This window comes from Ips typographus, linkage group LG9 (assembly GCF_016097725.1).
Source record: "Ips typographus isolate SLU linkage group LG9, UJ_Ityp_2.0, whole genome shotgun sequence".
Lineage (NCBI taxonomy): Eukaryota > Metazoa > Arthropoda > Insecta > Coleoptera > Curculionidae > Ips > Ips typographus.
This window is the reverse complement of record NC_138430.1, coordinates 7,929,448-7,956,749: the sequence shown is the minus strand read 5'-3', so window position 1 is coordinate 7,956,749 and position 27,302 is coordinate 7,929,448. Positions and strand designations below refer to the sequence as shown.

At 33.6% G+C, this 27,302-nt stretch overlaps 2 protein-coding genes across 2 annotated transcripts in view; both read right to left on the bottom strand.

The window, feature by feature from the left end:
• Positions 1-495: 495 nt before the first annotated feature.
• Positions 496-1,631, bottom strand: LOC145733698 (metaxin-1). Its single transcript, XM_081986645.1, has one exon. It carries the CDS (start codon positions 1,546-1,548, stop codon positions 646-648), a length of 903 nt encoding a protein of 300 aa, XP_081842771.1. The 5' UTR covers positions 1,549-1,631; the 3' UTR covers positions 496-645.
• Positions 1,632-16,767: 15,136 nt separating this feature from the next.
• The window catches only part of LOC145734306 (semaphorin-2A-like), a 261,310-nt gene continuing 250,775 nt past the window's right edge, over positions 16,768-27,302 (bottom strand). Inside the window, 8 exon segments of the mRNA XM_081987598.1 lie at positions 16,768-20,749; positions 20,805-21,016; positions 21,077-21,300; positions 21,360-21,639; positions 24,427-24,697; positions 24,755-24,897; positions 25,388-25,405; positions 25,408-25,617. Coding sequence (XP_081843724.1) covers positions 20,675-20,749; positions 20,805-21,016; positions 21,077-21,300; positions 21,360-21,639; positions 24,427-24,697; positions 24,755-24,897; positions 25,388-25,405; positions 25,408-25,617 — 1,433 coding nt within the window. The 3' untranslated portion in view covers positions 16,768-20,674.

Sequence of the window (27,302 nt, the reverse complement as noted above, 5' to 3'; positions counted from 1 at the left end):
AAGCGAATAGCCCTGCTTTCATTTTTGAACATCATTTCCGCATGAAATGCAAAGAGCTTGGCTTATCACATTCGGGAGAGGCGGCGATATGTGCCGCATTGTATGTATCCAAATGGAAAGCTTAATTTAATATTATCAGGTCCATATTTCTTTTCCCTGTTTGAAATTGAAAGGAGTTTATTTCGTTTGCGTTTATTTATTGGTTTGGCTGAGACCATGCAAATTTTTACAAAACAAACTGACATTTCCATTGATTCCTATCTTTATGCATATTGCTTCCCTTATATGAATACATAGTTTCGAGTTATTTGAGTAGCTACCAAAAAATGTAAATAAAGAAAGTTGTAGGAAATTTGATCTTCTGCAAGATAGTATTAAGGTGTTTTGCTCTTAAGGAGTTGTGCAAAGCAAAATGTGACACAGTACACAATGCTACAAAACTGTAAATAATCACTCCATAATAAGAATGACTAAACCAAACAAAAAATACACAAAGGATGTTGAAAAAATCTATTTCAGACAGTAAAAAAGTTACAATAACATTTTGACTACACCCCACAATAATTCAGTCTGGAACATGGATGAAAATACTATTACAACAAAAAATGTAGACAATTAATGAACACAAAAAAAATGGGAATAAATTTAAAATTTTCCAAATCCATTGTTAAACAATCCAGTAAATCCCCTACTAACAGCAAAACCAAACACTAACGTCACAGCACTAACTGTTAAAATTGAAATAGCCATATAAGACACTTCATCATCACTGGTGGTGGTTTTAATCTCTTTCTTAATGTATTTAGGTTCTTTTGGTACTTCTGGCAGGTATTTTGCATCAACTCTCTTAACAAAACTCACCAAGTTTGGCCATAGAGACACTAAATTGCACAGTCCATTTGAAGGAAATGGAAGTTTTACTAAGGGGGCTAGATAGCTGTAAACCACTACATCTAAAGAAGTAGGGACATCTCCATAAAAGTAATTCAAACTACCCAGTCGTGCTGATAATGCAGATAAACACTCAGTTACTAAAGTGCTTAAATTGTCTTTTACACTTTCAAGAGTATAGTCTGAAGGATAAAGGCTTTCCACTAAATCCAGTGCATTTTCTTTAAACTGCTTTATCAAAAACACATTGTAGGGGAAAGGTAAGGCTCTGGAATGCCACATGCGAGTGAATTCATCAAAGTTTTGCTGGTCCAACCAGTACACAAACTCTAAAGCAACTTTCAGTTTTGACTGAACTAAATTGGTAAGCGCCAGGGCCTCGCTTCTCTGTTTGGATGACAAATTCAGGTCCAGATTGTAGTTCAGCGTGTGCAAATACAATGTAAACTCGTTAAACGTCTTGAACGACACATTTTTATGCACAAAACAGGGTCCACTGTAGAATGTGCACAGTTTGATAGTGTTGAGGGTCTTGACTTGCACCGGCACTTTGGCTATTGTAGCGTACAGTAGGGCTTTCGTGCATTCCACGTTTAGTGAGGGCAGACCGTAGTCTCCGTCGTACACGTACAACGTAAATTTATCATTCAAATTCATTGTACTAGGGAAATTTATGTGGTTTAAAACATTTTTGTGGAACTTTTGAGGTTAGAATTGGGGTTTGAGTGACAGTCTCAGCTGACTGATAACGAGATCGACGTAGGCTAGGTCACGTGCTATCTTTGTCTGTTGTATTGGAGATAGGTTGAAAGAGAGAGAAGATAATATAATATGTTTAGTCTAGGGACCCCGTATCGATTTTTTAATGTCAGTCAGTCGATAATGTATGTGCCTCTCTATCGATATTAGTGTGTTTGAGGGAATTTCCGGATTTTGATTAATAAAGATGTTTTTCTGGTTTGTTAGCGTTAAAGCAAGAAAGAAGAAATAATTTAAGGCAAAACTATTGATTTTTTGGCATGTGTCACGTGACTTCCCTTTACTAGAAGTGTATCTGTTCACGTGACATATACAGCAAAGATGCATAATTTTTTATTTTTTTGAGTTACTTCCTAAGATATCTAGTATAAATAATTTATAGAATTGGTGCTAAATAGGAATAAGTTGATCCTGTGAATCACTGGTGGTCGTTACACAGTTATTACGTTTCGCCAATTTGGATTGAGGATAACGCATTGAAAACCGTAATTAAATATTAATTTTAGAGGCAGTTGGTCGCTATCCCTAATAGAATTGCAAATGTTACGTCAAACTCCCGAATTAGATTGGTATTTGATTGAGAAATACCAATATAGAACGCCGTTCTCGTCAAATCGATCTGGATTTACTAATTCGATATTAATACCCACTACGATAGAAATGTGTTACAATTTATTGAAACTTTCTTATTTAAAAGTAAACAGGTGGGAGTAAATTGCTTTTGCTTTGAGACAACCACCACTAAAGTCTGAAAGTAGATGTTAATTACCCTTTAAAATATAATGCGAAGCAGTGAAAAGTTCTTTGTGAGGAGTATGCATTTATTGCATACACAGTCGACTACCTAAGTGTAAAATCCTTTGAGGATAATTCCCTAAATAAACCCCTAAACCGTTGCTTTCAAAGCCTAAACTGGCTTTGATTAAACATAAACACGTTTTGAACAAACAGCGCGGAAAAAACCTCGTTTATAGGGATCATAAGTTTTGGATGGAAATGTTAATCCTCTCCTTGATGTTTATAGCACAAAAATTATATTTTTTGAAGATTTACTCCATTTTTCTTGTCATAAAATTGAAAACAACACTAACTGAAATCGAAAGGAAGGGTAAAAGCACCCCAAAAAAATAATTTTCTCTTAACAATACCAATTTTCCATCTAACTGCTGCAAGGCATCTATCACTAATTCTCACGAGACCTCACCCTTCTTAGCCCTAGAGTCTAGGGCAATAACTTTTAAAATAGTTTTCGTGTATGCATTTTCTGATTTCCATCAATGCTGGAATCCATTGATCTTTTCCATTAACGTTCCCATTTTCACATCTGATTCCCTTTAAGCCCGTCTTTATTTTATGCGGAAGATCCGGTCTTTAGAGATGGAAAAGTAGGAGAAATTCGAGCGTTTTGGGAGTTTCGGCTTTGGCAACTTGAGTCGGTACAATATTTAAATCGTGTGCAAAGCTAGAAGTAGTTTTAAAGCTTTTTCGGGACTAAAAAATTCCTGTTAAAAACCGTTCTAATTGGCTAAATTTCGCAGCTGATTTGCAAACTCTTTGAGAAAATATTACTGTTAAAACTTTACAATCCAAAAGTAAATGGCTAAGACGTAAACCTTTATCCAATCTCATCTTTCAGCTTTGATTGCTTTGGTAAATAGTCTGGAAATAATCGGTCGACTTTTATTTCTCCCAGACAAACGACGGAGAAAACGAAATGAAATTCTGAATAATAACGACTTAAGAGAATCACTCATCAATTTCTTAATTAGTTATAGCGCTCGCGTTTTAAGGAGTTTAATTTCTTAGTGCTCTAATAAAAAAAAAGATAGATGAATCAAACTGAACAAAGAAGAAGATGCAGATATTTATCGAATGCGATTCACGTTCGGTTACAAAGATAAACATTACAGGAACTAAAGAAAGTTCAAAGTTAAACCGATTTCACATTCTCGTCACACCCAACTTTCAAACGGATTGCCCGAAAGCGAGAAAGTAAAACAGGTGAAACTAGTTTCAATTTTTAGCCAAAATATGTTGTCCCAACTTTTGTCACTACGTCTGTGGCAGCATCCATCCAAAATGAGCCACATTAGTGACAGATATCACGTGGTTTTAGAGAATCATTTAGCTAGACAGTCACGTGAATACTATTAAAATAGGCATAAATCTCAGAAACACGTTTAATATGGTATAACAATTTTGTTATGATGTTGGATTTGAACACACCCTGTACATTACTTAAAATTATGAAAATTTTCTATATTTTGAGTGGTTGGTGGTTGTTGTAGACCAAAAACTAAGCGAGATATGGTGATTTGAAGTTACGACTTTATTTAGTAAAGAAAATTGACTTTTGACACTATTTTTTCTTCAATATCTCAAAAACACGTAAAGTTACGAAAAAATTGCAAGAGTCGAAAATCATCCAAAAAATCTTTGTCAACCTAACACCACAAGTTTTGAGACGTTTAAATAAAGTTTATACTATACAGAGTGTGCAAAAGTTTTAACTTGTTTAGAAATAATACATTTAAAGAGTTTTCTATTATTTTTTTCAAATTTTCGACCCGACACGAGATTAAAAATCTAAAGAAACACATTAAGAACGTTTGCCAACTTGTGGCCGCCCTGTATATTGGAAGGAAGAATTCAATAAAGCGCCATCGAATTATTTATTTTATATATAACAATTTAAAGTTCAGTTCTTTGGTATAAATATGCCCTTTGCTGTGTATTGGAACCGTTTTGGAGTATAATAAAAAATTGCCAAAATTGCAGTTTTGACAACTCAAACTCAATTTCATTCAAACGCCATTAGAAAGAGCTTGAAAAGTGGTAGATTATACAGGGTGGTCCAGTTTTAAATGTCAATAATTCACCAATCCATAGACAATTAAAAAATAAGTTTACATTCATTTGTCATTTTCCTGAAAAGTGCTTGCTAAGGAAAATACAGTCCTTCAAATTTCTGTTTAAAAAATCGTTTTTTTGTCATAACTGTCAGACCGTTGGAGCAATATTGATCAAATTTGGAACACGCACTTTATTACACGTTATTACGGTCAAAGACCCAAAACTAACCCAACCCAACTTAAAAATTGTCTTGGAAACGGAAAATTCACTTAAGAAGTTTAAAAAATATTATTGTAGCCAGTTTTCATAGTTTCCGGACAAACTAAAAGACTTTAGTTTTGAAAATTGAATTAGAAAAGATAAAAATTTCAGAAGCTTAAAAATTGTGTTTGTAACCAGTTTTCATGCAAATCGAGAGACTTTAATACTAAAAATTGACTTGTAGACATAAAAACTACTTTTTCAAGAATTTGTTACTACAAATTCATACATTTAAACCTTAAAAATTGACTTGAACCCCAAAATGTGACTGAACTAATGAAAAGTGACATCTGAAGCTTAAAATTTGCATTTGAAGTAAGTTTTCATAATTTGAAGACAAATTTCAATATTTTAGTCTTGAAAATAGTCTTAGATGCAGGACATTAACATTAGATTCATGAAAATTGTCTTGAAAACGAACTTTTCGTGCTTTTTACTTTGCTTTTCATTTTCTGCGAATTCTGGACTATTTTTAGTGCTTCAAAACTGCTTTCAGCTTGGAAAATCGAGTTTCAAGACTATCTTCACCAAGTTATTGACATAGCAAACTTAAAAAACAATTTTTACATTCTTCATAGACTTAAAATAGCCTTCCAAGCTTTGTCACTATTAAATCGACTTCTAGACACCTCAGTGCTAAAAATTCGGGTATTTCTTAATAAACTAGACTGTTTTTAGTGTTTTAAGGCTGTTTTCAGTGCCTCAAATCGAGTTTCAAGACTATCTTTACAAAGTTTTTGACTTATCAGGCCTAAAAGCTAGTTTGTCCACTGACCATAGTCTTGAAAATGTTATTTCAAGCTTCTTCACTATTAAATTGACTTCTACACTCATAGGTGCAATAAATTGTAGCATCTCTAAGAAATTCAGACTGGTTTTAGTGCTTTTTAAGACTGAAAAATCGAGTTTAAGACTATTTCCAAAAGTCAAGTTTCTTCAGTAATACAAGTAAAAAATTTTGGTACCAAATGCTACAATAATAGTCTTGAGAACTAATTTTTAGAAATAAAATAGTCCGAAAATTTAATTTACTTCTAGACTTGTTGTCCAGTCCAGAAAATTGAGTTGTACACCAATTAAAGTCTTGAAAATATAATTTTGGACTCTCTTTAGTTCTAGTAAGGTCCGTTCTAGCATTAAAAGTCAATTTTTATACTATTTTTAGTAGTAATAAATGAGTTTCATGCAAAATACAATCTTTGTCTTGATTTCCGGACTTTTTTTAGTTCTTGAATGCCAGTTTCAGACACTCAACCAGGATGGCAGTTTGAGAAAGCGAATCATAAGACCATTCCTAGTAGTAAAAAAGTTTTTAGACTATTCAGTACAAATTTGGACTTTCACAAGTCTTGGATGTTGAGTTTTAAACTATAAAACGATTTTTTAAATTGAATTTTGGAGGACTGTATCTTCCTTAGGAAACCTTTTTCAGAAAAATGACATAATGCAAGTCAACTTATTTTTTGATTAACTATCAAATGGTGAATTATTGACATTTAAAACTGGACCACCCTGTATACTTGGCAACAGTGATTACAATGACTTATTTTCACGTTCTCAGACTAAGTTTTCTCAAAAGAAGAAAATTTACCTTCATTTCACTCATATATTATTCAAAAACGAGGCGAAACTTTAACCTCAAACGATCCCCGTCCACAAATTCGACCAAGTTTCACAATTATGTTGAAACTTTTGTAGTTAGCGTTAGGGAAAAGTGTTAACCTTGTGAGAAACAAGCTCATTTTGAGCTGTAGGCTTGTCGAACATATTTTCGATCTCACCCCTCTTGTGGGCGTTTTACAATTTCGCTTTTTCGAGGTAATTAAGTTGAAAACAAGTACAAAGTTTACCACATTTTCTAAAAAGTGGTGCTGAATCAGACTTCCTCATTACTTAAAACTTTAATAGGACGAACAACTAGTCGAGGATTAAAGTTAGATAAGTTTAAAGAGATAGCATACGATAATTGCCGTTACACCGGAGTTTCTTCGGAATGAGGTTTACTTTTACTGCCCCCTACATTTTGGCATGGTAATAATTTCTCGTGTTAAATTGTAGTTAAAACAAAAATTTATTTAAAACGGTTATGAAACAATTAATGATTTCCATTTCCAACGCAAGCATTAAAAGGATAAATTATTGCCTTTGTTTGATACGATTGGAAAAGTTTAATTGCATTTTCAGCCATAAAAATTTTCCTAATTTGCAAATTTCTGTTTTGCGATCAAACATGTCGGTGGAAAAAAGGTGTCGATTGCGCTTTTACTGATTGGAAATTCGATAAGTTTAGAAACACAAAAGCGGTAACGTGTAAATGTACTATTAGAGCAAAGCAAATTTGAATTTTCATAATGAGTTTTTTGCTCTTTGTTTAATAATAGTGAAATTAGTAGCAAAAGTAGAATTATTTAGGGAAGCATATTTTATAAATTCAGGAATTTCTTGTCATGGATCGAACTGAACCGGTAATTGAACCAAACGTCACTAACATGATCGATGACTGGTGAACGGAGAAAATAAATCGTCGGTAGACCCAGTTTTTAATAAATGTATACGACTGGCAAACATCAGAACATATTCCATATTTAAAAAGCATCCCCCCATCAATATTTGCCTGCCAGCTCGATATTGCAAATGAGCTTTTCGTGTAGCCTTGCATGGAGTTAGGCGCAAACGATGCTTTGTTTGCCAGCCAGTAATTTTTTGCCAATATTTTCATCCCCAAAAAGTCTGATTTACGTTCGTAATGTTTCAGTTTATTAGGATTATTTTCGAACGGCAGCTTCCGGCCTTTTTTAGCACCGGATTTCATATTTTGTTTCATGTTTATGTCCCACTTTTTTCTGTTAAAATTGTGTCTAAATTGGGTGCATTGCTGCAAGTTAAAACCCTCGAGAATTTTTATTACCACAAAAAAGTTGGTATTTGATAAGAAATTTAATGAGGATTCCAAAAATGTGCTTAAAACAATCATTTTCTTACTCCAAGTGGGTTTTTTCAGTCAATTTTTTCCTTCACTGTCCCTTCAAACTGTGTTTTTGACAATTCAAACTTTGACACCGCTTTTCTTCCTGACTGTACCAAATTTTGTAGGGTTTTTCAGGTTATTGGATAGGAAATTTAATGAGGATTCCAAAAATGTGCTTAAAACAATCACTTTCTTACTCCAAGTGGATTTTACAGTCAATTCTGTCCCTGACTGTCCTTACAAACTGTGTTTCTTGCAGTTCAATGACACCACTTTTCTCCCTGGCTGTATCAACTTTTTGAATGTTTTTTCCAGCTTATTGAATAGGAAATTCCATGAGGATTCCAAAAATGTGCTTAAAACAGTCATTTTCTTACTCCAAGTGGGTTTTTTCAGGCAATTTTTTCCTTGACTGTCCCTTCAAACTGTATTTTTGTCAATTCAAACATTGATAGTGTATTTCTCTCTAATTGTACAGGGTGGCCAAATAAGAATGCAAGATACTGTATCTTGGAATTCAAAAATGATAAATGTTTAAAACAAAAATTTTATTAAGTAATATGGCCATAAGGAATACTACATCTAAAATATTTTCCAGCGTTGCCGCATCTACATGAAATCAGTGGCAACCACGGATTTTTGATTGGCGACCCGGAACGCCATTGTCTGTCATTTATTAAAACTACGTGAAATTTTCTTTAAAATGAGGTGCAAGTCAAAATTTTGACAGAAAATTCAAAATGGCGGCCTGGAACGCCATTTTGTCTGCCATTTCTTGAAACTACGTAAAATTTCCTTTAAAATGAGGTGCAAGTCAATATTTTGACAGAAAATTCAAAATGGCGGCCTAGAACCGTCAAAAAATACAACTTTTTTATTTGTCAAGTTACAGTTGACGTCTCGGTGTCATTTTATGTTAAAATTTCCCGGAAAAGACGCTGGTGCAGTCGGTTTTTTTGATATCTCAAAAACTAACATAGTTAGACTTAAAATTTAACATTTTAACCATTTCTTTGCCAGGAACTCGGCCGGATTAAGATGTAATCCGACTAAAAAATATTTACAATACAATATGTGATATTATGGTAAAGGAAATTTGACGCCCTCTAGCGGCCAAACGGTGTTATCAATCAACTTATGTGGGGATATTTTTGGAAAGCTTGAAATCTCCTCTATCTTTTGTTTTCTATGACATTTTGACGTAGCTTGTCAAGTAAGGGAGTAATTTAGGGTCAAAGCAACGTGTATCAAAAAATATGCTATTTTTACATAAAGTGCAATTTTGGCAATTTTTTATTTTCCTCCAGGTACAGTCAGGGAGAAAAGCGGTGTCAAAGTTTGACCTGCCAGAAACACATTGTTTGTAATTTACCAGTAATTTACCGATCAAATTTTCCTGGTAATGTAAAATATTTACTTTACCGGTAATTTACTACGAGCCCGAGACTTTACTGTGACAGCAACACTTTAAAATATCATAATTTGAAATATTTTAGGATGTATCGGCCTACGCTATAATTAGCGCCAAGGGCTATAGATAAAACGACATTCCTCAAATGCAATTACACCTCAACAATGCCCTTGATTGATTAGGGCCGATATTAATATCAGCTGAGATGTAATTAGCTTAAGGGCCTTGCATAACACTTGACGCTTTCAATAGCGGATATGCGGCATTGTAATATTCGGTATTGCATTTCCGATCGGATTGGTTTTGGCATTTGAGGACTATAATCTGGATAACAGCATAGACAAGCTTATTGCAGTATTAAAGCCTCTATTTAAATGTTTGTAAAACCATATTTTTATGCGGTTTTCAAACACAACTTAGGTGGCAACTCTGGATACTAAAACCTTTCTATTGTCTTGCTCTTGTATAAAGATGCCCCTATGGGGTAGGGCCTTATCACACCGCAAACCCATTCGCACAAATCGACCCTAAACGTAATCAACTGTACATGATAAATGTCTCGCATTAACGAGCTTTTACACGAGAACAACAGAAAACTTTTGCCATGTCCACAGTTTGATGATTTAATGCGTGATTTATTCCCTAGTTTCGTTGATGACACTACACAACTTGTTTAGCTGCGCAAATTATTACCAGTGAACTTTTTAAATCCCCCGGAAGCCTATAAGACTGGAAAGCCTTCTCATTTTACCGTTCTAGGTAATGCATAGCGCACATTACCAGATTAAACACGTTCCACATATGGGGTACGAATATGATCGTAAAACTTAAGCTTCATTCCTGTCGTAGCTGGGTCCAAGAAAAGTTTCGCTGTTTTATAATAATCCGTCATGTCGTAAAGTTTCGCTTGCCTTTTACAGAGAACGTATTTTAATCGTGTGGAACGCCAGTTTTACAACCCTGCACCAGAATTATTATTCTTGTGTGACCTACACGAAACAGTACGAACAATTTTAAAATTAACATTGATCTTCAAACCCAACCAAGGTTTTCTAGTTTACTATTATCCTCCACATCCAGGATAATACTAAACAAGTTGCACAAATTATAAAAATACGTCCAAAAAGCAGTACAAGAACGATACAGAATAACTAAGCAGTGTTTGCAGAAAATTGCGCCTCGCAAAACAATGCACCGTGACACGAAATGGCAAAATTGGCCTTAAGTTGACACATAAATACAGTGGGTTTGTACTACAATGGCCCTATAAACAAAACCCTAGAAAAGTACGGGATGGAAATGAGGAAACTGGAAATTTTTAGCAGAAACTTGAATTTGAATAAGTGGCTGAATGTTTTGCTTAAATTGCCTGTAAAACGAAAATAATAAAACATTTGTTAAATTAAAGTTAAATGGTACTTATTTCTACACTTTTAAATAAATGTGAATCATAGTGCTACAAGTTATGACGATCAACGATGAAAGTATAGATGTGTAGCATTTGCTTAAATCGCACTACTGTTTGCTTTTCTGACAGCTTTTCCTGACCAATCACAAACTAACCAATGATTAGAGGATCAAAGGTGCTAGATAAACAGAAGGTCTCCACTCAATTAGGTTTGTTTCGTTGTCACTACAAATAACATTATCAGTGTCAGTCGTTTTCATAATTTCTGATTTTTTCTTAATCAATCACAAACCACACACAAAGCTGAAATTTACGCAAGGACATTTAGGTTAGGTTAGTTTTGATTACAAACTGACATTGATTCTTATGCTCTTAATTATTGTTTTCTGTGAAACAAAGCACACCATTGGGAACAATAATAGGCCTCATATACGAGTATATTATTATTGGGCAATGCATGCATAAATTTAATTTTCTACTGTTGCTTCTAAAATCGACTCTTTTGTGGAAATAAATACATCAACCGTGATTTTCCATTAATCGATTGGATTAATGAAAATAACAAACACGTCATGGTGATAAGTTTTGACACCGTCATTGAACTTTGCATTATTCCGCTTAAATTAGATTCAAAAACGTTGTACTTTTGGTTATTGTTGTGAAGCATTAACTGACCCAAATTTTGCATGCAAGATACTGTATCTTGAAAACCAAAAATGATAAATGTTTGAAACAAGAATTTTATTAAGTAATATGGCCATAAGGAATACTACATCTAAAATATTTTCGTGATTCCAGCGTTGCCGCATCTACATGAAATTAGTGGCAACCACGGATTTTTAATTTTCGGCCAAGAACGCCATTTTGTCTGTCATTACTTGAAACTACGTGAAATTTTCGTTTAAAATGAGGTGCAAGTCAATATTTTGGCAGAAAATTCAAAATGGAGGCCTAAAACGCCATTTTGTCTGTCATTTCTTGAAACCACGTGAAATTTCCTTTAAAATGAAGTGCAAGTCAATATTTAGACGGGAAATTCAAAATGGAGGCCTGAAACGCCATTTTGTCTCTCATTTCTTGAAACTACGTGAAATTTCCTTTAAAATGAGGTGCAAGTCAATATTTTGACAGAAAATTCAAAATGGCGGCAGGGAACGCCATTTTGTCTGTCATTACTTGAAACTACGTGAAATTTCCTTTAAAATGAGGTGCAAGTCAATATTTTGACGGGAAAATAAAAATGGAGGCCTGAAACGCCATTTTGTCTCTCATTTCTTGAAACTACGTGAAATTTCCTTTAAAATGAAATGCAAGTCAATATTTTGACAGAAAATTCAAAATGGCGGCCTGGAACGCCATTTTGTCTGTCATTTCTTGAAACCACGTGAAATTTCCTTTAAAATGAGGTGCAAGTCAATATTTTGACAGAAAATTCAAAATGGCGGCCTGGAACCGTAAAAAATACAACTTTTTTATTTGTCAAGTTACAGTTGACGTCTCGGTGTCATTTTATGTTAAAATTTCCCGGAAAAGTCGCTGGTGCAGTCGGCTTTTTGATATCTCAAAAACTAACAGAGTTAGACTAAAAATTTAACTTTTTAACCATTTCTTTGCCAGGAACTCGGCCGGATTAAGAAATCTGACTAAAAAATATTTACAATACAATATGTGATAGTATGGTTATTGTTGTAAAGCATTAACTGAATATTTGAAGACGTTACGATAAATTAATGACAGGAAATATATTGTGAAAGCGGCTTACCTACGACTCTCTAGACAATACTCAGTATCACGGAAATAACTGAAATTCCTGTCGGTCCAGAGTTATTGCATCGAATGATATTTGTGCACTGCTGATATTTATTTATGACTTTAGTTTCCAGTTTCCGCTTCTTCGATCATAAATCTCGCCACTGGAAGCCTACAGTGATTACTGGAAATATTTTCCCATAAACGTTGTAACAATCCAAATATCCGAGATGTTGGAAGATTAATTTCATTTGTGCTTTAAGATTGATACTTCCACATCGTTTTTTGTTATATTATGCAGACCACCATTTAAATAAAAACCGTAAAGATTTGTCAGAAAAAAATCCCTAACCCTCCATTTTTATCGCGGTATTAAAGGTGAAACAAGCGAACCAGATAGCAAGAATTTAATGTGCGAAAAACCAGGATTTAGGGATAGTCGGATAAAAGTTTTCCGCATGGTGTTTTCCATTGACCCAATTTCCCGACGGGGAAATCCACTATTAACTATTTCGGCGGGTGTTAAAATGGACAACCGCAAACCGTGATGTCACACACAAAATAGATTCATTAAACTGTACAGTTTAAGTTTTTTTATGTATACAGGGTGAACCCAAACTGTTTAATAGAAGTTCTTACGATATTCTTATGTTTAACACAGAACTGTAACTGACGGTCAAATGTCATAACTGTCAAAATTACACTCAGAAAGCTATAAAATATGTATGTTATCATATTTAAAAATTAAGTCAAAAACACGCAACCAAATGTTACAAATTCCAAAAATGCACTGCTAAAGGTATAAAATGCATTCAACTAAAGTCATACTAATTTTGTTACTGTTCAAGAATTTTTTTTTTACATTTTTGCTTTTAAAGTGGAGAATTGACTTAAAATCTTGGTATTTTTCATGTTTACTTATGTTTGCAATTTGTTCCCTGTTCATTTGGAGAAACAGTTGAATTGTTCTTCTAAAAATGCTTAAAGATGATGATTTATTACAACAAAACTGATTTTCGCTCTGAATTTTAGACTGAGATTTTAGAGGTTTATATCTTTTATAAAATTTGCCCTAAAAGAAGCACATTTTTATTTTAAGGTCGAATATCTCCAAAACGAATTTATCAAGGTATAGGACATTGTATACAAAATGGGTGTGAAACAACCAGCAGAATCCAAAAATGCAAAAATTTACTGGGTGTCTGATTTAAAATAGGCAAGTTGACATCTACTTCCAGTTAAACCGGATTCAAATTTCTATAAATGGTTGAAAAACAATTTTTCCGGAAAATATCTGAAAAACTGTGTAAAAAGTAAAAAATGTCAAAATGCTTGACTTTGACGCCCTCTAGCGGTCAAACTATCACACCAATAACCTTTTTTGAACAGACTTGTGAAAAGTCTTTGATCCGGACTTCTAGAAAGGTATAAAACTATGAAACACACTTGAAAAACAGTTTAATTAGTCTAAGAATGATTATTTAAATTTTATACCTTCATGAGTAAAGGTTGACTGGTTTCAAGCCAAAACTGACTATTTGGCTTGTAGTCAAGTCTGTCATAGAAACGTCAACTGTCAAAACTCCTTCTAGAAAGGTATAAAACTATAAAACACACTTGAAAAACAGTTGAATTAGTCTAAGGATGATTATGTTTCCGGAAAATATCTGAAAAACTGTGTAAAAAGTAAAAATTGTCAAAAAGCTTGACTTTGACGCCCTCTAGCGGTCAAACTATCACACCAATAACCTTTTTTGAATACACCGTTGAAAAGTATTTGCTCTGGACTATATTTTACTTTCAGTGACCTTTTGTCGAAACTGTTCAAATAATTGAATTATTTTAGGTTAAAGCAAAAGTGGTTAAATCACTTTGAAGGTTCGGGAAGCTTGATTTTGACGCCTTCTAGCGGCCAAATGGTGCAACGAATTAACTTAAATGAGCATATTTTTGCAAAGCTTACAACCTGAGCCATCTTTTCGTTTCAGTCACTTTTGGTCGTCAACTGTCAAATAAGTAAGTTATGAAAATTTTTTAGAAAAATGCACGAAAATTTCACTCAAATTACGAATTTAATTTTTTTCAATTGTTACTGTTTTTTATTATTATTTTACATAATTTTAAATAAAACATGTTATATTTTTCACCTGTTATTTTCTCGAAAACAGTGAAAAAACATTACATATACATTCCCGCGAATGGACACACTGTATGTAGATTGTTTTCTGTGTTAATGAAACGATATTCCTCTAGCAAAATGACCATTTATAAATTATTACAATCCAATTATCTCCATACAGCGAAAGCGTCATCGTTCTCCCATTTCGTCTAGACGCCCTCAAGGGAGAACCTAGAACCAACTTGAAAGCCATCCAAAAAGTGGAAAAATTGACTATTTCCTGCATAAAGTGATTCTTTATACTGCAGAATAATTAGGTGAATAACTACCCTATTGGGGGTTGAAACTTTCCCTTGATTATGGCTGGTTTGTCCGTGCAATTTAATTCTTAACTCGATGTTAATAATAGAATGGAAAGTCCAGGTAACACAATTACAATTTCGCCCTGATGACTTCGCGTATGAATACGAAAGTTAAAAGTTGAAATTTTAATTTATTAGGATCAATTACAAGGGAATGGAACATTTCGTGTAATTGGGTTTTGCACCCCATTATCGCCAACAAAACTGACTGTGCTTTCGACACTGATTTAATATTAATCGAACCATACTTACACAAAGGTTATAATTAGAAATGTAATTCCATTGTTAATTATTACACAGAACAACGTACCGATGGACAATTTCGTTACTGTTAATGTTCGACATTTCCAAAAACCAAAAAGGGAATTGGGAGGGCAACACAACTTTTTCGCCTGTAAATTTATCTGGGTACAATACAAGGTAACCAAATAGCGCAGAAGTTTAAAACTCTCAGTTGCAGGACTGAAATTTATAGAGAAAGCCGGAGTGCATTTTCGGAGCTGGCAACTTTTTCAAGCCTCCTGGAGATAATGACCAACAAAGCTAGGAAAAGATTGATATTTATGGGCAAAGTTTATTCGGAAAGAGGGGCAATTGTTTCACTTGCAAGCACGACAGGAAATAAAAACCAGTAAAATGCATGTTGAAGTCTACTTCTTAAATTACCTTTTTTAGAGAATATAGAAGCTATTAAGAAATTGCTTGTCTGTTTCTGATTTAATTTTTGTCTATTTTTAAATATGACACCAAAATTTAGTTAAAAGAAGTTGTTTTATCCACCCCAACAGTTTTTACCATTTTCAATATAACTTTATCGTTTTTTGTAGGAGGGTAAAGCAACCCAATAAACTGGTTTATTGCTAAAGTTAAAGTTGTATTTGGCATCTTACCTATAAACCATGATAATAAAACACTCCCTTTTCTCCATTTTATATATCTGCATACATGTGCGTGACCGGAATTGTGCAGTTTTATGATCTATATTAGCGGAATAAGGATATTCTCACGAAACTACTTTAAAAAGAATTGGCAGCTTTGCACAAGCTGTTTTACAGGAAATTCATTAATGCCAAAAGCTGTTACTTAACATTTATTCATTTGTAAGCTATCTGGGAAGGTGTCCATTAAGTGTCGCATTTTCCATCGCCCTAGAGTAGATAGAGATCATAGAGCGGGTATGAGAGCTAAACCCATTTAATACACCTTCCAAGACTCTAATCCGACTTTAATCTTTGAAATTAGTCAGGTAGTGTGGCTAATCCTGTTAAAGTTGGACAGGAAAATGTTCAGATCATATCAGCTTTTCAGTTTTTGGACCAGAAGTCATTTTAATTACTGAATTATCACGGTATAGTTTATTCACAATTTTTTTGGATCTATGGAAAGTAGATGGCAACAAAAATCATTAACAGCAACTTTAGAATATTTTGGCAACACTCGTTTGGAATAAATTTAATTCAATTACAAACTTTCCCTTAACAATTAACAGTAACTGAACTTTTTCTTAAGTAAAACACATTAACGTAAACAGAAGCTAATATTGGCAACTTGCTGGCCTAATCAGTAAAAACAGTCGCATTTCCCAGAATGTAAATAGGAAAACGCCACTCGACCCCAACCATTTTCATAATACGATTTATTGGGGCCCGCATACAAACGAGATATTTTCTTTGTCAGGAAGTACGTTGCACGTTGCAGAAGGAAATAACCCGAAGGAATATCGGGTGATTGCCGAAAGGAACTTTCCAACACTTCAAAAAGACTCGGGCCATTTTCGGGAGCGATCTTTTGAATTAAACGACAGCGTTTCAATAAAACAATTTTAGGATATTCACTTGCAACACCATTTGAAAGAGAATACACAAAAATGTAGCAAACGTCACGTTTCTGAGATATTGATGTAGTAGAATTGTTTCTCTGTAAATTAATTTCTGTTTTCACTAATTAATTACAATTAGAGTGTGAGTGAAAGAAAAAAATAGCACATTATACTTTTCACATGTAAATTTATTGATAATATTTTCAAAGAGCAATTATAATAATAGCATTATTCCATTACAATTTACATGTGCTACATCCTAATTGTTATTTAACTATTTTCATCAATTTTATAGTATATACAAATAATGGCTTTTCCGTCTTAAAACTCCCAAATAAACTAGAAATTAATTATCAAAACTATAAATAATAAAAAAACTGGATTAAACCTAAATCTACCACCTACAAAACCAAATATTTATGTACCGTTACAATAACACTGTTACGTACTTATTTATTGGCGTAAATAATTATTAATTATATATAATATAGCATCAGTCAGCCCTAATTTAAAAAAAATGCAATATTTATTATGTTACAAATGTACTTCAAGAATCAGAACGATTCTCTCTAAAAATGTCGGTCGAAACTCTCCAGATTCACTCCATGGAAGTGCTATTATAATATTATTCTCGTAATGGAGCCTAGATCCATATTTTAAATTCGTTAACAGGAATATTTATATACACTTCATCAAAGGTTAACTAAAAGTACAGTTTTATTGCGAAAATGTAGATATGTAGTATATAAATGCAACGAACTTAAGGGAGGAACAAAATTCAAAATAAGCACCAGTAAATACATGTCATAGGAATACTATACCTGCTAAGTTAAAATACTATTATTTAAACAAAACTCGTTTTTGCTTACTTTATGTTATATTATGAAAGCAATTTTTTTTTTTATAATATAGTTTACATAGGTATTTACATTACACTGGTAAGGGTTTTGTCCAAAAACTGTTATATGCTTTGAAAGAGTTTAACAATTATAGTTACACATTGTCTCAATGAAAACACTTTTACAATAATACTAAAAAAACCAGAACTTAAAAATTCATGATTGTCCTTTATATTAGATAGAACAAAGTTTAAGACCAACTGACTTATTAATCTACTTCAAACAAAAATCAAAAAACGACTTAAAAATAGTTCAAAATGTCCCACCCAATTTGGTGGAAATAAGTATTGCTTTGAATACGGCACCAAATTTACAATAATAACTTTTTTTTAACGATATTATTATATTATGAAACATGCACGCCCAGTCACAACAACTTGGTCCTAGATATTTTTGAAAAGCTTGTTTTTTTACTAACATTCATTCCGAGAGTCGAGATTATTATTAAAATAAATATTTTTTTTCACTTATCATACATGTATATCACAGATCTACATATTTAAATGCGTACGCAAAAATTTTGAAAAAAAAAACGGTTTAGAGGGGTCTAGATAGTTTAGCAAATATTGTCAAAAAAGAGGCTTTTTAAAAAAAAAAAAATTTTTGTATAGCATTTTTAGGATAAAGATTTTGTAACCACTGTGTAGATTAGGTTGAAGATGCTTACATGATAATCGAAACAGTGGAACCGTCAATCTATATTGTAAAAAATGACTTTCTCTAGGTAATTTTTTCAAATTTTTAGACAATGAAGGCAAAGGCAAATTCGAGCAAATTAAATGCTTTGACCCTAGTTTCGTTCAAAACAAGTAGTCAATCCACTGGATTAGTACCAAAAATACGAAGAGATTACTTGAATTGGTAGTACTTACATGACCAAATGAAAGTGACCAATTTTCGTTGATTTTACGGATTACCCAGCAAACTAAATAGATAGAAAATCGATTTTTGAGTTTAGTCTGCTGGTCCAATCAGAATTGGCTTGTCTTCACTTGTTTCGGATATACAGGGGAATTTTGGAAACTAACCTTATTCGATTCTTAGCTGTCATTTAAAAATTATCAAAAAACTGGAAACGGCACTTCACATTGACGTAGTAAAGCTTTTACCTTTGAAATTGTTGACGTAAGTCACTTGTTTTCTTATGGAACACCCTATACAGGGTGGTCCAGTTTTAAATGTCAATAATTCACCATTCTATAGCCCATCAAAAAATAAGTTAACATACATATTATGTCATTTTCCTGAAAAATGCTTCCCAAGGAAAATACATAAATGTTCAGTTTAAAAAAAATCAGTTTCTTGTCATAACTGTCAGACCGCTGGATTTTAATCAAATTTAGAACAAATACATATGAAATTAATACTTCCATCACTCGAAACTGTCCAGTGGTGTAAATACAGAAAGATTGTTTTAATTTTTCTGCCTTATATTCTATGTCACTGGATATTTTTCAAAATTTTCAGTTTTTTTTTTACTTTTTCAATTTGACAAAATCTCTTACAAAACTCTGATTTGAAATTTTGTTTACGACAAAATTGAGTAATTACGTTTAAAGACCCAAAACCAACTCAACCCAACATAAAAATTGTCTTGAAAACGGTGAAAATTGACTTAAGAAGCTTAAAAAATGTCTTTGTAGCCAGTTTTCACAGTTTCCAGACAAATTGAAAGACTTTAGTTTTGAAAATTGACTTAGAAACCAGTAAATTCACTTTGAAACTGTGAAAATTTACTTGAGAGGCTTAGAAACTATCTTTGTAGTCAGATAAGTTGAAAAACTTGTGAAAACTGACTGGTAACTACTTTATCTAGAATTTTTTACAACAAATTCACACATTTCAACCTTGAAAATTGACTTGGACACCAAAAAGTGACTCTGAACTAATGAAAAGTGACATCAAAAGCTTAAATTTTGTATTTGAAGTAAGTTTTCATAATTTGAAAATACATTTCAATATTTTAGTCTTGAAAATAGTCTTAAATACAGGATATTTATATTAGATTCATGAAAATGGACTTGAAGACTAAGTTTTCAGGTGTTTTTACTTTGCTTTTCATTTTCTTAGAACTCTGAACTATTTTTAGGGCTTGAACTAGCTTGGGAAATTGAGTTTTAGGCTTATCTTCACCAAGTTTTTGACATAGCAGACTACTAAAAAAACTATTTTTACATTTTTCGTAGGCTTAATTATGCCATTTCATGCTTTGTCAGTATTAATTTGACTTCTAGACGCTTCACTGTGCTTTAAGACTGAAAAATCGAATTTTAAACTATTTTTTATAGTAAAAGACTCTTCATTGATGAAAGTAAACAATTTTGGCATTAAATGCTACGATATTAGTCTAAAACTTTAATTTTTAGAATAAAATTAGTCTGACTATCTGACAGTTGTAGCAAAAATAAGATTTTCAAAACTGAATTTTGGAGGTCTGTGTTTTCCTCAGGAAAATGACATAATGCGTGTCATCTTATTTTTTGATGGGCTATCGATTGGTGAATTATTGACTCTTAAAACTGGACCACCCTGTATTATTGATTCATTGGATAGTTCTATTTAAGCTGATTCCAATGATATATAATTTCATACACTTTACCATAACACGATTTTTTTATTTAGTAATAATAATTTGAGTTTGGTATAATTTGGTTTTTTAGGAACCTCTTTGACTCCATATTTGACAAAAATCAATCATTACTACTCACTAGTCACTTTGCAGGGTGTAAGTTATAGGAAAGTACCTAATTAATTTGATTTTTAGACCAGAAAATAGATTTAAGTAAACTCCTAAACAAAAATGCTTCTCAAACTAAAACTTATTCATTTACTAAACTATCATGACCAACAAATTAAATTACAAGACCGCACTTACTCGAAACTGGACTTTAACGTTAGGTAGATGAAAGAAGCAACTTAATTATATATCAATAATTCCTCGTACCTATAATACTATTATAATATTATCAATACCAAAATAGGGTGAAGAATACTTACACTAAATGCTGATCAAAGTTGCTAGTAAACTTCCTCTAGGTATAGTAGAACTTGGAGGAAATTATGTCAAGCTTTGACAGTTAAAAAAAATCGAATCTATTTACACAAATAACACGAGAGTCCACGATAAAGGGATTCCTAAATAAGTCAGCGAAAGTGGACCGCGTTGGATAAGCTATCACACTAGAGGTCGGTATATTTCATTTGGGTGGCTGTTTTGGTTGCTGCTTGAGTTCTGTCGTGTCCCACATTGCTGGAACAAACCCAATCTTCAGAATGTTTTCAGATGGAAAATGTAGACAACGTACCGTTTGTTTTTTCTCCCAAGTTTTCATGGCAGACTTGTACTTTTCAAACTCGTGACACCAGTCCGAGTAGATCTTCTGGTAGTCGTTGCCTTTAGATGGTGGCGAGCAACGATGAGCATCTACAGTCACATTGTAGGAACATAACAAAGAAGCGCCCATCCAGCAATCGTATCTTCCTGCATCTGCTTCTGTTACTGAGATAATTACCAAACCTGAAAGAAAATTTGCATTTTGTTTCATTTATTTGTTGTGTGCAGCTTTCAACTACTCACCGTGTTCTGAAGTTTCGATGTATTTCTCTGGCCTGTACTGGATCTTGTAACGTCCCTTCTCTTTTGAGTAGTGATACCAAGTAATAGTTTGGGAAGCCAAAACTGCAGGCATTTTCAAGAAACATCCCAAATGAAGGCTCTGACCCCAAGTTACCATCATTTTTTTCTTCACTACGCTACTGTCGCACACATCTATCGTACTATTGGATACATCCTGAAGCAGTCTGGCAACAAAATAACAGTTTTAATGTTAAGTCCAAGTTTGAGGTTGTACAAGTCTTACCCTGGAGAATACGGTTTGCAAACGTTAGAGTCCTTATCCCATCCGCAATATGGATCGTGCACACATCTCAAACAGTTATCGTATCTGCGATTGCACATAACCAGATCCACTTGTTTGACTCGATTATCGGAAGCGACGTAAAGTGCTTTGTGCTCTTTCGATATTTCCATTACTTGAATGGCTTCGCCGGGGGTTACGTCAAAAATATCGAGCAGAATTGATGAGGAGCCTTCCTGATGTTCACTTACCCATTCCACGATTTTATGGACAGTACCAGAGTCTGTAACAATTTTTATTATTTAAATTTATGTAAAAACTCCCAAATTAGTCTAATAATACGAAAACCACTTTGAAAAAACTCTCTGAAGAGAAGATGGACAGGAATATCAAATCTGTGTTTTGAGATTTATTCGAATAATACCAGGGTGCTCGATAAATTAATTACATCAAAGTCAAAGAGACAATTTTTTAATTTAATGGGTTTTAATGGAAAGAACAGTAAATCAAACCTAAATTCCAGGGCCTTACTGTAAATTTTCTATAAAAACTTCGTCATGTGAAAGCTGAAAAAGAAGCATTTTTATTAAACATAATTTAGGTAATAATTCCAAAATTTTAGCAGTTACGGCCCTAAAATTTACAGTTAGATCGCAAAACCCCACAAAAAAGTTATAAAAAATTGATTTATTTAAACTCAATTCAGGTAAAAAATTCTAAATATAAGCAGTTACGGCCCTGAAATTTACAGTGTGACCGCGTTCGTTTTCAACCTCCATGGGGCGAGCAGAGCGTTTTTGACGTCACGATGACGTAATTTGGCAAAACCCTAATTTGACCAACTATCAAATTACGTCATTGTGACGTCAATATTGCGGCCTGTAAGAACACAATTAATCTGATATTCCATAGTTCCTACGGATAGTTATAACTGTAAAAACCAACCAGACAGTTGAAAGACATCATTTCTAAATTTTTTTTTTTTTTTGGGTTATTGGATAGGAAATTTAATAAGGATTCCAAAAATGTGCTTAAAACAGTCATTTTCCTCACTCCAAATGGGTTTTACAGGTGATTTCGTCCCTGACTGTCTCAAACTGTGTTTCTGTCAATTCAAACTTTGACAGCGTTTTTCTCCCTGACTGTACCAAATTTGTGGTGTTTTTTTTTGGGTTATTGGATAGGAAATTTAATAAGGATTCCAAAAATGTGGCTAAAACAGTCATTTTCTCACTTCAAGTGGGTTATATAGGCGAATTCGTCCCTGACTGTCTCAAACTGTGTTTCTGTCAATTCAAACTTTGACAGCGCTTTTCTCCCTGACTGTACCAAATTTTGTGGTGTTTTTTTTTGGGTTATTGGATGGGAAATTTAATAAGGATTCCAAAAATGTGCTTAAAACACTCATTTTCTGACTCCAAGTGGGTTTTACAGGCGATTTTGTCCCCGAGTGTCTCAAACTGTGTTTCTGTCAATTCAAACTTTGACAGCGCTTTTCTCCCTGACTGTACCAAATTTTGTGGTGTTTTTTTGGGTTATTGGATAGGAAATTTAATAAGGATTCCAAAAATGTGGCTAAAACAGTCATTTTCCTCACTCCAAGTGGGTTTTATAGGCAAATTCGTCCCTGACTGTCTCAAACTGTGTTTCTGTCAATTCAAACTTTGACAGCGCTTTTCTCCCTGACTGTACCAAATTTTGTGGTGTTTTTTTTTGGGTTATTGGATGGGAAATTTAATAAGGATTCCAAAAATGTGCTTAAAACACTCATTTTCTGACTCCAAGTGGGTTTTACAGGAGATTTTGTCCCCGAGTGTCTCAAACTGTGTTTCTGTCAATTCAAACTTTGACAGCGCTTTTCTCCCTGACTGTACCAAATTTTGTGGTGTTTTTTTGGGTTATTGGATAGGAAATTTAATAAGGATTCCAAAAATGTGGCTAAAACAGTCATTTTCTCACTCCAAGTGGGTTTTATAGGCGAATTCGTCCCTGACTGTCTCAAACTGTGTTTCTGTCAATTCAAACTTTGACAGCATTTTTTTCTCTGACTGTACCAAATTTTGTGGTGTTTTTTTTGGGTTATTGGATAGGAAATTTAATAAGGATTCCAAAAATGTGGCTAAAACAGTCATTTTCTCACTCCAAGTGGGTTTTACAGGTGATTTCATCCCTGACTGTCTCAAACTGTGTTTCTGTCAATTCAAACTTTGACAGCATTTTTCTCCCTGACTGTACCAAATTTTTTGGTGTTTTTTTCTGGGTTATTGGATAGGAAATTTAATAAGGATTCCAAAAATGTGCTTAAAACAGTCATTTTCCTCACTCCAAGTGGGTTTTACAGGCGATTTCGTCCCTGAGTGTCTCAAACTGTGTTTCTGTCAATTTAAACTTTGACAGCGTTTTTCTCTCTGGCTGTACCAAATTTTGTGGGGTTTTTGGGTTATCGGATAGGAAATTTAATAAGGATTCCAAAAATGTGCTTAAAACAGTCATTTTCTCACTCCAAGTGGGCTTTACAGGCGATTTTGTCCCTGACTGTCTCAAACTGTGTTTCTGTCAATTCAAACTTTGACAGCGTTTTTCTCTCTGACTGTACCAAATTTTGTGGTGTTTTTTTAGGCTATTGGATAGGAAATTTAATAAGGATTCCAAAAATGTGCTTAAAACAGTCATTTTCCTCACTTCAAGTGGGTTTTACAGGTGATTTCGTCCCTGACTGTCAATCTGTGCTCAGAAATTGCAAAAATTAGGGTTTAGAAAAGTTTTCGGATACAAAACTGAGATTTATGACAGTGGTCACGTGACTGCCTAGCTGAATTATCCCCCAAAATGACTTGATATCTGTCACTGAAGTTAAAACTGTCAAGATTGGCCTAGAATTTACAAGAATTACAGTTTTCGAAACAAGACGTGTTTCTGAGATTTATGACAGTTATTTTGACAAGTTCTTGGCTGACCATAAAAAAAGTACCACCCTGTACAATTTTTAATCATTTTAGACTATAGAGTTATCTGAAAAACTCTTATTTTTCTAAAATTTTCAATTGAGATTAGTCTGAAAAATACTTACTGGTTCCAGCATAATAGACGATGTAATCAACTACTGCTCCCCCAATATCAACGCTAACTTTATCAACAACCAGCCTGGTGAAGAAGATATCCCGTTTAAAATAAACCGGTTTTTCATATTCGTGCATTATGGCCGAATCCATCAAAGGATGAGACCTAATAAAGTTCAGAACTGTATCAGGTAGAGACTCGGTGTTATTTACGCAAGTTCCAGGACGTGGTTCTGGTACTCTGCTACTTAAAACTGGCAACCAGGCTGACGATGACGTGGCCTGAAATTAATTAATTGCTATATGATTGCGACCAGATGGATAGTTGGTTTGGCGTACTTGTTCCTTAAATTTCCCATCAAAAGCTGCCTGAATATCAGCTAAAGTGAAGGAACAAATAGCTGAACCCATAAGTCCATTAGTTGATGTGGTGAATGTTCCATAAAATTTGTTATTATCCCCCGGTACTCGGTAGATGCTCTCTGCAAAAAAAAAAAATCTTTTAGGATTGTTTTTATAGTATTGAATATTCCTTAACAGTTGGAGGACCCTTTAAAGGAAAAACTAAAGGAAAGTCGCATTTTACGATGGCGGCAGTTCTCTTTATTTACCGACCAATATATGCACGGATTTGCATTGTTAAGGGACATAACATGCCCGGAAAGCTCGAGCATTTTCTTCAAAGCCTTTCCGAACTGCCGGTATCTAGAGAATTTTTCTTGAAAATGCATTTTCCTTAAGTTTTCGGTTTAGAGCGTACTTGGCTTGAATAATTTAAAGTAATAGTTTCTCCAATAACAAGAATTCCTCCAGGAAAAATTTTATCCACTGAGAAAAAGACACGCTTTTCTTGTAACTTCAATTAAAATAAAGTAAACGAAGCGGTACAATTTAATAAAAGTTGGATTTAAAACAATCACAGTTTTGACGTTCATATAAATATACAGGGTCGGTGCACAAAATCATACTCACGAATTTCATTGAAGTAAACGGAAATTCTCCAGGAATCGAGCAATTTAATCGAGCTTTGAGGTAAGTAACCCAATTTTGAGTTAAAATATTTCTTCCTCCGGTATCCCTTTTGCAAACTCGAGCCACACGACTGTAGACACTTTTACCACAGTTGATATACTCCACCGCCGTTTCCCGGAAGAAAAACAGCACAAACTCCCCGATATCGAAGGATCCGACAAAGTTGGGTTCTGCAAAGAAAAAAATAGGTACATTAAATGAACAAATTAAAGTGAACCACGCATAACAGCCCGCTGGCATCTAGTCGAAAGTGGGGAACAAAATAATAATATGTATGCAAATTGTTCCGTGCCATAAAAAATGGAAATTAGGAAATTATAATACTTCTGGAAGAGAATAGCGAAACTGGATCCGCAACACCTGTTAGACGAGTCTAATTACGCTAAACTGATGTGACTTCTTAGCCGTTAGTAGGATCGTTTAATAAAGTTCTACAGGAGTTTCGGGGCGTTTGCTCTCCTTTTTTTTAATATCCTCCATTCCGATGCTTCAGGGGGTAAGAATGCGGATAATGAAGTTGTTAAATTTTTCTTTTCCGGTTTCTTTTTGCGAGGAAGTCGAGCGCCAAATTTCCTAAAACAACCTGTAAAATTACTACTTTTTGTTATTTTTAAAGCTGGCAGATTTTGCAACTGGTGGTTTGTCAGTTGATGCTTCTAGAAAAATTAAATCCTGTAGTAAACGTTTTTAATATCGTATTATCATTTTTTCTATGAGAAATATAGTGAAATTATACCTCTCAAATTGTGATAATCTTTATCAGTAGATCCAGGACATACTTCAGTGAAATCCAGTTTTCCTTCTTTATATTAGATAATAACTATTATTGCTCGATTGAAGAATATGCTATTAAAATGTTGAGCTAAAAGATTTTTCAGAATTTTAGAGTGTGTTATTACTAATACTGTCAGGAATAATATATCCAAGATTGACAGTCCTACCCTGTTTGCTTTCCTAGTTTTTACTGGGACTTAAGAAAATGCCAAAAAAAACATCCAAACACTAGAAATTCAATATCTCTAGAACTGTAAAAAGTTCAGGGGAAAATTTTAGTGAGAATTATTACTAAAACTGTAAGAAATAATTTTTCCAAAATTGACAGTCCTACCTAATCTATTTCCTTAGTTTTCACAGGGCTGGACTTAAGGGAAATGCCAGAAAAGTCCCTAAACACAAAAAATTTAATATCTCTGAAACTATAAGAAATACAGAGCAGAATTTTAGTGCGAATTATCGCTAAAACTGTCAGAGGCAATTTATTGAAAATTGACAGTCCTACCCTGTTTCCTTTCCTAGTTTTTACTAGGACTTAAGAAAATGCCAAAAAAAACATCCAAACACTAGAAATTCAATATCTCTGGAACTGTATAAAGTTCAGGTAAAAATTTTAGTGAGAATTATTACTAAAACTGTCAGAAATAATTTTTCCAAAATTGACAGTCCTACCTAATCTATTTCCTTAGTTTTCACAGGGCTGGACTTAAGGGAAATGCCAGAAAAATCCCTAAACACCAAAAATGTAATATCTCTGAAACTATAAGAAATACAGAGCAGAATTTTAGTGCGAATTATCGCTAAAACTGTCAGGGGCAATTTATCGAAAATTGACAGTCCTACCCTGTTTCCTTTCCTAGTTTTTACTGGGACTTAAGGAAATGCCAAAAAAAACATCCAAACACTAGAAATTCAATATCTCTGGAACTGTAAATAGTTCAGGGGAAAATTTTAGTGAGAATTATTACTAAAACTGTCAGAAATAATTTTTCCAAAATTGACAGTCCTACCTAATAGATTTCCTTAGTTTTCACAGGGCTGGACTTAAGGGAAATGCCAGAAAAGTCCCTAAACACAAAAA

Coding starts and splice junctions, on each gene's coding strand:
- LOC145733698 (XM_081986645.1), bottom strand. CDS start 1,548: ATGAATTTGAATGATAAATTTACGTTGTACGTGTACGACGGAGACTAC.